This window comes from Dermochelys coriacea, chromosome 22 (genome assembly GCF_009764565.3).
Source record: "Dermochelys coriacea isolate rDerCor1 chromosome 22, rDerCor1.pri.v4, whole genome shotgun sequence".
NCBI lineage: Eukaryota > Metazoa > Chordata > Testudines > Dermochelyidae > Dermochelys > Dermochelys coriacea.
The window spans coordinates 17,148,516-17,163,069 of NC_050089.1; the positions used below are offsets into that span (position 1 = coordinate 17,148,516).

The 14,554-nt window shown below is 50.4% G+C and overlaps 1 protein-coding gene across 2 annotated transcripts in view; it reads right to left on the minus strand.

Annotated features, from left to right (window-relative positions):
• The window catches only part of PCSK7 (proprotein convertase subtilisin/kexin type 7), a 58,475-nt gene extending 45,833 nt beyond the window's left edge, over positions 1-12,642 (minus strand). For both annotated transcript variants that reach the window (XM_038380695.2, XM_038380694.2), the window contains exons 1-4: positions 12,486-12,642; positions 6,358-6,870; positions 5,354-5,488; positions 4,162-4,327 (exon numbers count right to left, since the gene is read on the minus strand). In XM_038380695.2, coding sequence (XP_038236623.1) covers positions 4,162-4,327; positions 5,354-5,488; positions 6,358-6,858 — 802 coding nt within the window. In that variant the 5' untranslated portion in view covers positions 6,859-6,870; positions 12,486-12,642. The remainder of the gene's footprint in view (positions 1-4,161; positions 4,328-5,353; positions 5,489-6,357; positions 6,871-12,485) is intronic.
• Positions 12,643-14,554: the final 1,912 nt, after the last annotated feature.

Consider the following 14,554-nt stretch of genomic DNA (forward strand, 5'->3'; position numbering starts at 1 on the left):
ACAAAAAGTGGGAGTGTGCTAATAAAGTTTGTAGATGATACAAAGCTGGGAGGTATTGCCAATTCAGAGAAGGATCGGGATATTATACAGGAGGATTTGGATGATCTTGTAAACTGGAGTAATAGTAATAGGATGACATTTAATAGTGAGAAGTGTAAGGTTATGCATTTAGGGATTAATAACAAGAATTTTAGTTATAAGCTGGGGACGCATCAATTAGAAGTAACGGAAGAGGAGAAGGACCTTGGAGTATTGGTTGATCATAGGATGACTATGAGCTGCCAATGTGATATGGCTGTGAAAAAAGCTAATGTGGTTTTGGGATGCATCAGGAGAGGTATTTCCAGTAGGGATAAGGAGGTTTTAATACTATTGTACAAGGCACTGGTGAGACCTCACCTGGAATACTGTGTGCAGTTCAGGTCTCCCATATTTAAAAAGGATGAATTCAAACTGGAGCAGGTACAGAGAAGGGCTACTAGGATGATCCGAGGAATGGAAAACTTGTCTTATGAAAGGAGACTTAAGGAGCTTGGCTTGTTTAGCCTAACTAAAAGAAGGTTGAGGGGAGATATGATTACTCTCTATAAATATATCAGAGGGATAAATACAGGAGAGGGAGAGGAATTATTTAAGCTCAGCACCAATGTGGACACAAGAACAAATGGGTATAAACTGGCCACCAGGAAGTTTAGACTTGAAATTAGATGCAGGTTTCTAACCATCAGAGGAGTGAAGTTTTGGAATAACCTTCCAAGGGAAGCAGTGGGGGCAAAAGATCTATCTGGTTTTAAGATTCTACTCGATAAGTTTATGGAGGAGATGGTATGATGGGATAATGTGATTTTGGTAAGTAATTGATCTTTAAATATTCAAGGTAAATAGGATTAATCGCCTGAGATGGGATATTAGATGGATGGGATCTGAGTTACCCAGGAAAGAATTTTCTGTAGTATCTGGCGGGTGAATCTTGCCCATATGCTCAGGGTTTAGCTGATCGCCATATTTGGGGTCGGGAAGGAATTTTCCTCCAGGGCAGTTTGGAGAGGCCCTGGAGGTTTTTCGCCTTCCTCTGTAGCATGGGGCACGGGTCACTCGAGGGAGGCTTCTCTGCTCCTTGAAGTCTTTAAACCACAATTTGAGGACTTCAATAGCTCAGACATAGGTGAGGTTAATCGTAGGAGTGGGTGGGTGAGATTCTGTGGCCTGCGCTGTGCAGGAGGTCGGACTAGATGATCAGAATGGTCCCTTCTGACCTTAGTATCTATGAATCTATGAATCAATTCACAGACTCAGGGGCAGGTTCAGATTATGGTTTGATCACTCTTATTAAGCACAGATTCTTCTCTCAGTTTATTCCTCAGGAATTTGTTTAGAGTGCAGATGGCTTTCCCCTCTTCCTCGCCCTCCAACCCATGGTCATTTGATGGCAACACTGTGTATTGTTTAATTTACTATGCCTTTGAGTTAGAGAACAAAATTTGGCTACTGGCACCCAATTTAATTACTATAGTGACATTCTGTACAGCTATAGCACCTTCCATCCACAGATCTACCTCAACGCATGGGAGAGACGTTCATTTACGCTCTCACCTCCTCTGCAAGGGACAGAGCTTCATTTCTTCAGTGGTCAGAGTAGCAGCCGTGTTAGTCTGTATTCGCAAAAAGAAAAGGAGTACCCGTGGCACCTTAGAGACTAACAAATTTATTAGAGCATAAGCTTTCGTGAGCTACAGCTCACTTCATCGGATGCATTTGGTGGAAAAAGCAGAGGAGAGATTTATATACACACACAGAGAACATGAAACAATGGGTTTATCATACACACTGTAAGGAGAGTGATCACTTAAGATAAGCCATCACCAGCAGCAGGGGGGGGAAAGGAGCATAGTCCCTACTACAGGACAGGCCCAACAAAGAAAACAACAGAATGCCACTAGCCATCACCTTCAGCCCCCAACTAAAACCTCTCCAACGCATCATCAAGGATCTACAACCTATCCTGAAGGACGACCCATCACTCTCACAGATCTTAGGAGACAGACCAGTCCTTGCTTACAGACAGCCCCCCAATCTAAAGCAAATACTCATCAGCAACCACACACCACACAACAGAACCACTAACCCAGGAACCTATCTTTGCAACAAAGCCCGTTGCCAACTCTGTCCACATATCTATTCGGGGGATACCATCATAGGGCCTAATCACATCAGCCACACTATCAGAGGCTCGTTCACCTGCGCATCTACCAATGTGATATATGCCATCATGTGCCAGCAATGCCCCTCTGCCATGTACATTGGCCAAACTGGACAGTCTCTACGTAAAAGAATGAATGGACACAAATCAGACGTCAAGAATTATAACATTCAAAAACCAGTTGGAGAACACTTCAATCTCTCTGGTCACTCGATCACAGATCTTAGAGTGGCTATCCTTCAACAAAAAAGCTTCAAAAACAGACTCCAACGAGAGACTGCTGAATTGGAATTAATTTGCAAACTGGATACAATTAACTTAGGCTTGAATAGAGACTGGGAATGGATGAGTCATTACACAAAGTAAAACTATTTCCACATGAAGAAAAGGAGTACTTGTGGCACCTTAGAGACTAACAAATTTATTAGAGCATAAGCTTTCGTGAGCTACAGCTCACTTCATCAGATGCATCCGATGAAGTGAGCTGTAGCTCACGAAAGCTTATGCTCTAATAAATTTGTTAGTCTCTAAGGTGCCACAAGTCCTCCTTTTCTTTTTGCGAATACAGACTAACACGGCTGCTACTCTGAAACCTATTTCCACATGGTATTTCTCCCTTCCACCCCACCCCCCACTGTTCCTCTGATATTCTTGTTAACTGCTGGAATTAGCCTACCTTGCTTGTCACCATGAAAGGTTTTCCTCCTTCCCCCCCCTGCTGTTGGTGATGGCTTATCTTAAGTGATCACTCTCCTTACAGTGTGTATGATAAACCCATTGTTTCATGTTCTCTGTGTGTGTGTATATAAATCTCTCCTCTGTTTTTTCCACCAAATGCATCCGATGAAGTGAGCTGTAGCTCACGAAAGCTTATGCTCTAATAAATTTGTTCGTCTCTAAGGTGCCACAAGTACTCCCATTCTAAGGAGAGCAGCACCATCTGCTGGACAGAGTGAAAACACAGGACTATGAAGTTCCTAGGCATCCAGGGGGTATGTGTGTACTGCAATAAAACACCTGTGGCTGTCCCATACCAGCTGACTCGGGCTCCCGGCTTGGACTGCAGAGCTATAAACGTTCCGCAGAGAGCCCGGGCTCTGGGACCCTTCCCCCTTGTGGGGCTAAATCCTCTCCCTGAAATCAATGGGCGTCAAGGTGGTTTCAGTACCTACCAAAACCAAAGGGTAAGTCAACAGGAACTGTTTCTCTGGTTTTGCACAGAACAGATGTGCAGCCACATCTGTGCACATCATGTCTATGAAGATGAAGGGCTAGGTGAACAACAAGGTCTGCAGGATGGGACACCGCTTCACTTCACTGGAATCACAAGGTATGGAAAGGATTCTGGGAACCAAACTGCTTGGCACCAGAGTGCATGTTTATCCAAGACTCATTTCAGTCGAAGCAGGAAGCTTTTGGCTCAGTTTGTGAGTGGAAAGCACCAATGGCCAGTGCAAGATCCACCAGCCAGCCTCTCGCATGTGGAATGGGGAGTTTCACATTATGGAGACACTGGGGCCCAGCCACTTTCAGAACTGAATAGAAACCAGACTTTCTCCAAACCACAGGGTGTGTCAGTTGCCCTGTCTCATCATACTGGCTTCCTGGACATGTGCACGAAGCCATAAGTGCACAAAGCCATAGCGTAGTTGTTTGAGAAGCTCCCTTGCTGCCTACAACATCGATCTAACTTACATGTGTAGGGAACAGCTGCTCTAGCAATACAGAAATGGGTCCAAGCCAACCCACAACATCCAAACACCCCAAAACACTGGGGGAAATGAGATATCCCTGGCATTTCCCTTGCAAAAATGCTGACTAACTCACCAACCAGACTCAAACAGCTTGGCACAGGAGCAAAGCCAACACTCGCCAATCAAACCACCCCACTAGACAAGGGGACAATCCACAGCAGAGAGGACTGAAAAAGGCACCAAACTCAGCATGCAGAGGTGGCATACCTGCAATGCGGCTGCCGTAGGCAACTCCCACAGCACAGATGCCGTTGTTTGGGACAGCTGCGATTTCACCAGCACACCGGGTCCCATGGTGGTTCCCGTTTTCTGCGTCAGGGCGGGGCATAGGGTCGGGGTCATTGGAGTTCAAATCATAGCTGCCTTCAGGGCTCTGAAACAGACCAACAACCGGAGCTTAGAGGTCTCCTTTCTTTGGAGAAAGCAGATTTAATACCACATTAGCAGGCCTGGAAAGCATAAGCTGAAAGCTTAAAGAATGCAGAGGCAGCGGTCCATGTGGGTTAGTGACCAAACCCCATTATGTATCACTGTGGAAGGATATTAGCAGAACCAGCACTGGTGTCCTGATGGGCAGTGGAATGGTAAAGTCAAATTTAATGACATTTTAGCATCTAGAAAAGATGTCCTCCTCCCCATCCCAGCCAGTTCACAGCATATCCAGGATTCCCGGACAGTGACATTCACCTCTCCCCATGTAGCTGCTCTCTGCCCAGCCTGCCAGTAGAGACAGGGAAAGTCTGCAGCACCCAAAGCCAGAGGCACCTCAGCCAACAGAAACAACTGCAAACAAAGGCAAAGTGCCCTCATTTCACCCTGGAGCAGGGGTGGAGAAGGGAGCAAACATGACCCCCACCTCTCCCTCCACAGACAAGGGAAAGCTCCTTCCCAGTGAGCAGCCCTGGCTTTGCCTCTCTGCCTAAGGGAGCAGCTTGCAAGATCTCCAGGTGGGCACCTCCGATACTCATGCCCTATGGCAAGCAGCTGGCTCGCCTGGCACAGCAGGCCCCAGACATCTGCTGCTCACTAGCAGTCTGTGCAGTGTTCATGTAGCCTCCTGCACACAAGAGACACACGCAAGGTCAGTCAGCTACTGCAACCAGAGTGCAGGAGCCTCTGGTTCTAAGCCCCGTCTCCCGCATTCCAGTGACCGGGAGGGATTGCGGGAGAGGACTTGCATCAATGGCACACGAGACACCGCCAGGTGGATTAAGTGATGCTGCTGCTAATGAGCCCTGAGTCCTGTGAACAGCCAGGCAGCTGCCACAATGGAGCTACCAGGCGAAGGGTTTCATGTCTGGGCTGTACCTAGGCAGCCACTTTTTTTGGTCTATTGGCCACTCTTATCTCAAACCCAGCTGGGGCATCCCACTCCAGAGCCAGACTGTGGGGTACTCACGTAATTTGGCTGTATATCTTGGATGGTGTGCTCTACGCCATCATCCACGACCACGACGGTCACGCCGCGGCCTGTCACGTTCCGCTCCCAAACGCCCGTCACATTGATATCCTTTCCTGGAGTTCTCCGATTGTTCTAAGCGCCGGCAGAAAGAAGGAGAGGTGAGCAACAGCAGAGCCGGGGCAGCGGCTGGGGAAGGAGGATCAGAGCACATAGGGATCTTGGCTCCCAGGCAGATTACAGGAGCATTTGCTCTCAGCCATTGCTTAGGGGAGGGCATGAAGCTGATAGCTGGGAGTGCAAGAAGCCTTGTGACAGAGTCTGACTTTCAGAGACGATGGGTACCTAAAGCTCCCAGTGGCCAGCTGGAGCTGTGGGTGCCTGGCACTCCCAAATCAATCAATCAATCAATCAAATCAGGCCTTAAACTGGTACCTATCCCCTGCAGCAGCAGGAGGGTTTGGGAACTTCCATACCAATGTGAAATGCAGGACATTTTCCTGGCACAATGCTTTGTCCGGCCTCTGCTCAGGTTCATGTAAATCCGCCACCTCCCTATTCCGGTAAGAACCGGAACAGGTCAGTTTCCCACTCTCCCAGCCCAGTTGATTTCAAGTGAGCGTGCTGCTGGTGAAAGGTGCCGGATCACCAGCCCTAGGAGATGGAAGTACAACCCAGAGAGAGGCAGGGCATTCCCCTGCCCTGAGGGAACCACCTCCAACAATGGGACAGGAGCTCACTGCCCTATCTGCCAAGCATGCCAGCCAGGGGCCCAGCCAGGGCAGTGGTTTGGCGACACGATCACTTGTGCACTGGGAACCGGGCCAAACAGTTCCTTTGTTTCTCAGAGTTTGTTAACGAAAGAAATCCCTTCTGATCTCCAAGAGGCCGCTTTCCCTCCCCCGTTTCCAGGCAAATCCCAGGGCTCACCCTGCTGGCAGCGCTGCAGCCTGCCCAGAGCAGCAGTGAGATCCCACAACCGCTCGCACAGGAAAGACACTCACCAGATGCCACTGGTGGGGGTATTCGGGGTCATTAAAGTGCAGGCTGCGTTTGGAGCGCTTCAGACGCGTCTGCTCAGAGTGCCACCGCACGCGGTCGTGCTGTGCAAATAAAGCCTCCACCGATCTCCGTATTGCTTCAGGTCCCCGTTCTGTGTGGTCATTCGGTTGGTGGGCGAAGAGGTAACGGCCCTTTAACTCCCCGATCTGGCCCAGGTTCACCAGGCCTCCCATCCTGGCCAGTTCGTCTGCCTGTCGCTCCAGTTCCTCCTCATGGGAGGCCAACCCCTCCGGCACATTTAAGTGCACGGCCCAGGTTAACTCTCCAGAGCCTTGAGCCATCTCCTGGATTTTAGCCCCAGGATCGAGTTCTGAACCATGTACAAGTCCATTTGGCACTAGGAAGGGAGTCCAGGCTGCAATCAGCCAAAGGCACATGTGGATACACAGGGTGGGCTCCATGACAGCACTCCATAATGGCGCCTTCCTCCTCCAATGCGGCATCAGACAAGCGGGCTGCAGAGGGCAAAGACGGAGAGTGAGAGTCCTTCACACGACCAGGCTGGGCTTGGGTGCTTCACCCCCAAGCACATAACTGAACATCCTCTGGACCAAAAAGCCCCACATCTCTCCTAGAAGCTCACCCTTAAAATGAAGCCAGGACTCTGCAGAACCCTTTGGTAAAGCAAGGGCAGGACCAGGCTCCCTTGGTGCTGACTGTCACGGGGTTAGTTGTCTTTCCAATAATGTTAGAATTGGAATTGATTATGCCACACCCAACCTAGGAGAAAATATCCTGTCATCTGGGAGCCATGAACCCATTGTGGGCGAGTGAAATTACTTCCTGCCAGACAAACTGCTAACTTGTATCCTGGGATCACTGACCAATGGGCAGATTCAACCCGAGGCTCAACAGGGAAAAAAGTCTCCAGCTTTGGGTTTCCTTTTGAATGCTGTTGAGTGGCAGAACAAAAGGACAGTTTGCCTGATCATTTCCTCCTCTGGCTCTGCTCAGACAGCTGTGCCCAGACTACAGGGAAGAGGCATGAGGCTAACAATATAAAGCTACACAGAAACAAACATTACAACACCTCTATATTCACATCAAATGGACACATTTGAGATCCATTTCTTGGAAAGTCTCCTTAAACATATTCCTAGCCTGTCCCCAGCAGAAGGAACCCGCTGCTTTCCTCTCTGTGATCCGACTCTCACCTGCTCGTAACTTGAGGCAGCATTTCGAACTCCGCAACCAAGGATCTGAGTCTGGGTTTCGGTGGCATGTCGCACTGAAAGCCAGTCCCACTTCATGCAGGAGTGAGAATATTCATGCCCGCCCACCCGCCTCCGACCTCTGCATGTGCCTGGACTAGATTCATAGATACTAAGGTCAGAAGGGACCATTCTGATCATCTAGTCCGACCTCCTGCACAGCGCAGGCCACAGAATCTCACCCACCCACTCCTATGAAAAACCTCACCTATGTCTGAGCTATTGAAGTCCTCAAATCGTGGTTTAGTGCATTAATAGTCACTAGAACTCTGTGATACCTCACCTCACCAGCTGTTTAATTGTTAACAATTACACAAGAGCTTTCCCCCCTACTCAGTTTACAAGCATGTGAAATAAGTCAGTGGGGTGCAATTCCTGTCAGACACCATCAGCAACTAATGCTCATGATGGGTAAAGGATCAGGGAACAGGATGGGAGGGGCAATTAAAAAAATAAATCACAACCTATTGTGAAAAGGGAACATGAATGACTGTAACTGGCTTTTGGCTCATTAAAAAGTGTAATGGAGATAGGAGATCTCACACAAATGAATCGTCAACACTTAGTTTCAGGGGTGAACAAATCATAGCATATCAGCGTTGGAAGGGACCTCAGGAGGTCATCTAGTCCAACCCCCTGCTCAAAGCAGGGCCAATCCCCAATTTTTGCCCCAGATCCCTAAATGGCCCCCTCAAGGATTGGGCTCATAACCCTGGGTTTAGCAGGCAATGCTCAAACCACTGAGCTATCCCTCCCCCCATCAGACAGATGGGCTGCTAGATGGTAACATTCCATTGTCCACTGCATTCCTGTATCTCCATTATGAAGTGATGCACCACAAGCCAGGATCCAGAAGCCTATCTGCAGATTGAAGGGGAAAGGGGGGTTTTCACAGTGGCATGATGTTGCTGGAGACCAAAGCCAACCTGCTCACTGAAATATTACACTAAGTGGCTGAGTCAGAAAAGGTCACACAAGTTCACAGTTCATCTGCCTTTTCCAAGTGCTCCTTTTAAGCTCCAGGAGGCACAGACTCTGAACAAGCAGACTACTGTCAAAAACAAACAAAAAAGAACAGCTATGCTACCTCGCCCAATACCCTGTCTTCCGGCAGCAGCCAATGCCAGCTGCTCCAGAGAGAATGAATAGAACAGGGCAATCATCAACTGATTCATCCTCTGTTGTCCCTGCCCATCTTGGGACCCATTCTCCAAGAACTTAGCTAGTTCTTTTTGGAACCCTGTTACAGTTTTGGTCTTCACAACATCCCCTGGCAATGAGCTCCTGCGGTTGACTGCGTGTTGTGTGAAATAGTACTTCCTTATATTTGTTTTAAACCTGCTGCCTATTAATTCCATTGGGTGACCCCCGGTTCTTGTGTTACGTATCCTGCCCTCAGCTTCCCTTTCCATCTCAAATCTTTCAGATCAATTTCCAGTATTTCCCATTAGCACACTGAGTGACAAAAACACAATCACGCTGCAGACAAAACTCCAAACCAACCAACTGGGTCAGATCAGGGGGCTAGAGCAGTGGTTCCCAAACTTGTTCCACCGGTTGTGCAGGGAAAGCTCCTGGTGGGCTGGGCCGGTTTGCTTACCTGCCACGTCCGCAGGTTCGGCAGATCGCGGCTCCCAGTGGCTGCGGTTTGCCGCTCCCAGCCAATGGGAGCTGCTGGAAGCGGCGCGGGCCGAGGGACGTACTGGCCGCCACTTCCATGAGCTCCCATTGGCCTGGAGCAGTGAACCGCGGCCACTGGGAGCCGCAATCGGCCGAACCTGCCGATGCAATAGGTAAACAAACCAGTCTGGCCCGGCAGGGGCTTTCCCTGCACAAGTGGCGGAATAAGTTTGGGAACCACTGGGCTAGGGAATAGAACTGGGTTTCTTTCCCAGCTCTGCCATGGACACTGTTCCAACAAGGGTTTTAGTAAGGTTTGAATTTGTTCAGTAATTAAAGAGCCCTCAGAAGTCAACTTGACTGGATATATTAAGTAATTAGTTAATTAGACAGCACATAACAAAAAGAGAGTAGATACCACAGTCTGTGAGAACCAGCCCTACAACTGGCCACTTTTAGTCCATTTCCAGACGTCGTTGTATTTCATTAATTTTCAACTGCATAATGACTAGCTGCTTCTTACTCATTTTTGGATTCCTGTCTACTGCAATTAGGACATTGCTTGCTCAATTGTAACAGCAGGGCTCTGAGTCAAAGGTTATTTTTCTGAACAGTTTTAGCAAATCAGTAACTTCTCACTTAAAAGTTTAAAAGTTTCTGCAAGGCACGATTGCTGTCTTGTGAGCCAAAATATCAGGCCTTTGAGAAACTAGCCTATCAGTTACACTCAATAGTCACTTCTCCTCAGTTTACCCAACCATAAAATGGGGATATTTATCCACCCTACAAAGATTTTTGAGGCTTAATTAACTTCTATGAAATGCTCCTTGAATGCACTTAGAAAATACAGAATATTCTTAGTAAATGGTTAACTGAGGCAGTAACAGCTTCACTTTGAAACTCACTCACTAACATCCATGTGAACAGGACATGCAAAGAATACCATGAATGTTCCTCTGAGTTGACAGGCCTCAAGTTTTACTTATTATTTACCCTCTATTAAATGGTTTGTTTGAAGCAAAGCTATAGTTATGCCAGGAAAGCACTTGCATGATCTACCCTTGAGTTGTTCATACAGTAGTTTTGAAAAGTCATGGATGTAGTTCTTTATGCATACCCACCTGCAAGAATTACAGTGTTAATGTTCTCTAGTGCCTTGCCTATAACTGACAATCAGGAGTGCCCCCCAAAAAGCCTGTATTAGCATATAAGAGGACTTCACAACCTCTGGCAGCCCTAAAGACTTCACTATTAGGACTTATCTACAGACAGAAGTTGTACTCACTGAAGTGGTTGAGTACCAGCCTTTAGTTCAATTAGTGCAACTTCTGTGTGTAGGCACACCCTTAGAGTCATTATGCCAAAGGCCTAGGAAGTATCATTGCATTTCTGTCACGCTCAGGGTTAGTCATGGGCCCTGTTTATCTTGATTCACACTCTGTTCTGTTCTAACTTGTAGGGTTTTGTGGTGCAGGTTAGAAAAGGAAAACAACTCAGAGCAGGAAGACCTGGGGGTGATTAAACCAGCAACATCTGCTTGCTCAGCACCTAGAATGCCTAAATTCTATGACTCCATGACACTTGAGAAAATCAAACAGGCCTAGATGTTGGGAGATGGAAACATGCCAAGAGCTGGGGGGTATGAGAATAGAGTATGAAGAGCTCAGAAAGTGGTAGATAGTAGTTGGAGGAAATGTATTGCAGATTGCAACTACTAACTCAGCACATGGGATGCCTTCAGCTAGGTTTCTGTCCTACTTCATCCTGAGATCTAGGTTCCCTTCCTCATTCCCTACCCCAAACAGGGTATTTTTATATGACTGATCTCCTCTAAGGAGGAAACTGATGGCTGTAAATTTCTGAACACACCAGCTGCTAAAACCTTCAAAGTTTCCCCACTTCCTGAAGAGATAGGGTGGTGTTGAAATAGAAAAAACAATCAGCCAGAGACAGACCACCTGACAAAAGTACACAAAGGCCACTGAATAATCATATTTACGATAACTATCAGGGGGTAGCCGTGTTAGTCTGTATCCACAAAAACAACAAGGAGTCCGGTGGCACCTTAAAGACTAACAGATTTATTTGAGCATACGCTTTCGTGGGTAAAACCCCCACTTCTTCAGATGCATCTGAACAAGTGGGGTTTTTACCCACAGAAGCTTAAGCTCAGATAAATCACATAATTACGATAGATGACATTTTGATTTTCTATAAGACCTTATTCTCAGATGATCCCAAAGTATTTTACACACAGTAATCACTGTTTGCAAGTCTTATCCCTGACTCATGGGGGGGAAAGGAGGCACAGGGAAGTTAAGTCACACAGCCTCATCAGTGGCAGAGCAGGATAGGAACCCAGAAACTGTGACTCCTAACTGAGTGTCAAGCTATTGGACAGTGCTATTCTCCTGGCTCTTTCCATGCCCAAGATATTCAGGGATATATGAAAGTTCAGCAGAAGTGTCTTTATCCCGCCCCCAGCAAATGGGACAGGATTAGCCCCTTCAGAATAGGGTACACTTTGCCTTTTCCCAGAACTTCCTCCTAAACACATGGGAAGAGAGAGCTATTGGGGGGACTGGAGGAAGAGGGGAGTTGGATAAATAACTCCTTTAAGGGAAGAATGAAATGCTGTCATGTGTTTGCAATTCTCCAGGACAAGGGACCCCTAACTCCCTTGCTCCCTTTCCCCCTGGCTTACTCTGCTTGGCCCCCTACCGGACTCTGTCCCCACTCTAAGCTCTCTCTGCCCACTTCTTTCCTTTACTCTCACCTTATGCCCGTCCCATGCTGCCCTATCTGCCCAGCTCCCTGACCCCTCGCCCGAGCCTCCCGCCTCGCCTCATTCCTACTTTCGATTTAGTCCCTAGTCCCTCTCCTGTGCCCTGAAACTGAAACTGCCCCTGCCTCCCACTGCCCCGCCCCCCAACTACCCCTGCAGCGCAGCCCCCCAACTGCCCCTGGCCCCCACTGCTCTGCCCCCCAACTGCCCCTGGCCCCCACTGCTCTGCCCCCCAACTGGCCCCGGCCCCACTGCTCTGCCCCCCAACTGCCCCTGCAGCGCACCCCTGCAACTGCCCCTGGTCCCCACTGCTCTGCCCCCCAACTGCCCCTGGGCCCCACTGCTCTGCCCCCCAACTGCCCCTGCAGCGCCCCCCGCAACTGCCCCCGCCCCCATTGCCCCATCAGCTCCCCAGTGCTCCTTGCTCTGCACCCCAGCTCCCCGCAGCCCTCACCGTGCAGGGAGCCTCATGGATCGGGGCGGCGCGGGGCGCTCTCGGTCCCTCCCGGCTCCGGCGGCTCGGCGCCCCGTGCAGCCCGCCCCGGCCCAGGATACACTGTAGCCGATGACAGGTGCGTCACGTCCGCCAGTCCCGGGAACCCGCCCCTAGCTCCGCCGGCCGGCCCCACGCTGCGGGGCCGGGGGGCCGGGCGGGATCCTGGGGGCCCCGCTCCCCTGCAGCGCCCCCGGGGCTGGCTCTAGGACCCACGTGGTCAGCGTGTATCGCCCACGGGCTTCGTTCTCGGGCCGCTCTGCGGGGTCGCGCTGGTGGCTCTCTGGGGGTATCTGCTGGCGGCCAGGGGCTGGGTGGGACCAGCTCTGGGGGGCACCCCTGGCAGTGAGTGTGCAGCACCCTGTGGGGCTCCCCGGTCCCCTTGTAAGCCCTCGGCCCAGGCGCTCTCCACCGAGGGCTGCCAGTCTTGGCTGGCTGTATTCCTGGAGGTTTCATCACAAAGCGTCACCCCCAATTAAAGGTTAATCTTTGGATCCTGGAGACTCCAGGCCAGTCCCAGGGGTTGGGAACCCCAGGGGCATGGCAGGGCTGTGTCTCCTCTCTCCATCCCTGCACCCAGGTCACTTTCACTCCCAGCATCTGCCTGGTGCTGGGTACCGGGGCACACTGGCCTGCTTGACAACAGCTCTGAGTTGACAGGCCTGGAGATTCACTTATTATTTACCCTCTATTAGTTGGTTTGTTTGAAGCAAAGCTATAGTTAGGCCAGGAAAGCACTTGCATGATCTACCCTTGAGTTGTCCATACAGTAGCTTTGAAAAGTCATGGATGTAGTTCTTTATGCATCAAGAATTACAGTGTTAATGTTCTCCAGTGCCTTCCCAGAACTGACAATCAGGGCTGCCCCCAAAAAGCCTGTATTCGCAAGAAGAGGACTTCACAACCTCTGGCAGCCCGAAAGCTTCACTATCAAGACTTCTCAACACAGAACTTGTACAACTAGAGCACGGGGCCCACAGGCCAGGCTGTGACCCACGCCCAACACCGATAAGTCACCGCGCGGGAAGGGTGTCAGTCTGGGTGTTGGTTTGCGCTTGTCCCATCGTCTTCTGACGAAATCTAATTCCCTGGTCAGGCTTGTGCTGCCCTTGTCCTGTGAGGCCCGGGCAGGTTCCCGTCATCAGCTCTGGATGTGGCCGCGTTTGCTGGAAATCCCTTGCTTGCAAAGGCGGGATTTCTATAGAGTTCCCTCCGGGGGCGAGCTCCCAACGGTTCCTATGGGGTCCTGGGGCGAGCTCCCGTCTCTAGACTTTCTATGGGGTCTCCAAGCGAGCTCCCGTCTCTACGGTTCCTATGGGGTCCTCCGGCGAGCTCCTGTCTCTACGGTTTCTATGGAGTCCCGGGGCGAGCTCCCGTCTCTACGGTTTCTATGGGGTCCCGGGGCGAGCTCCCGTCTCTAGGGTTTCTATCGGGTTCCCGGTGAGAGCTCCCGTCTCTAGAGTTTCTATGGGGTCCCGGGGCAAGCTCCCGTCTGTAGGGTTTCTATGCGGTCCTGGGGCGAGCTCCCGTCTGTAGGGTTTCTGTCGGGTTCCCGGGGCGAACTCCCGTCTCTAGGGTTTCTATGAGGTCCCAGGGCGAGCTCCCGTCTCTAGGATTTCTATGGGGTCCCGGGGCGAGCGCCCGTCTCTACGGTTTCTATGGGGTCCCGGGACGAGCTCCCATCTCTAGGGTTTCTATGGGGTCCCGGGGCGAGCTCCCGTCTCTAGGGTTTCTATGGGGTCCCGGTGCGAGCTCCCGTCTGTAGGGTTACTATGGGGTCCCGGGGCGAGCTCCCGTCTGTAGGGTTTCTATGCGGTCCCGGGGCGAGCTCCCGTCTCTAGGGTTTCTATCGGGTTCCCGGTGCGAGCTCCCGTCTCTAGGGTTTCTATGGGGTCCCAGGGCGAGCTCCCGTCTGTAGGGTTTCTGTCGGGTTCCCGGGGCGAGCTCCCGTCTCTAGGGTTTCTATGGGGTCCCGGGGCGAGCTCCCGTCTCTAGGGTTTCTATGGGGTCCCGGGGCGAGCTCCCGTCTC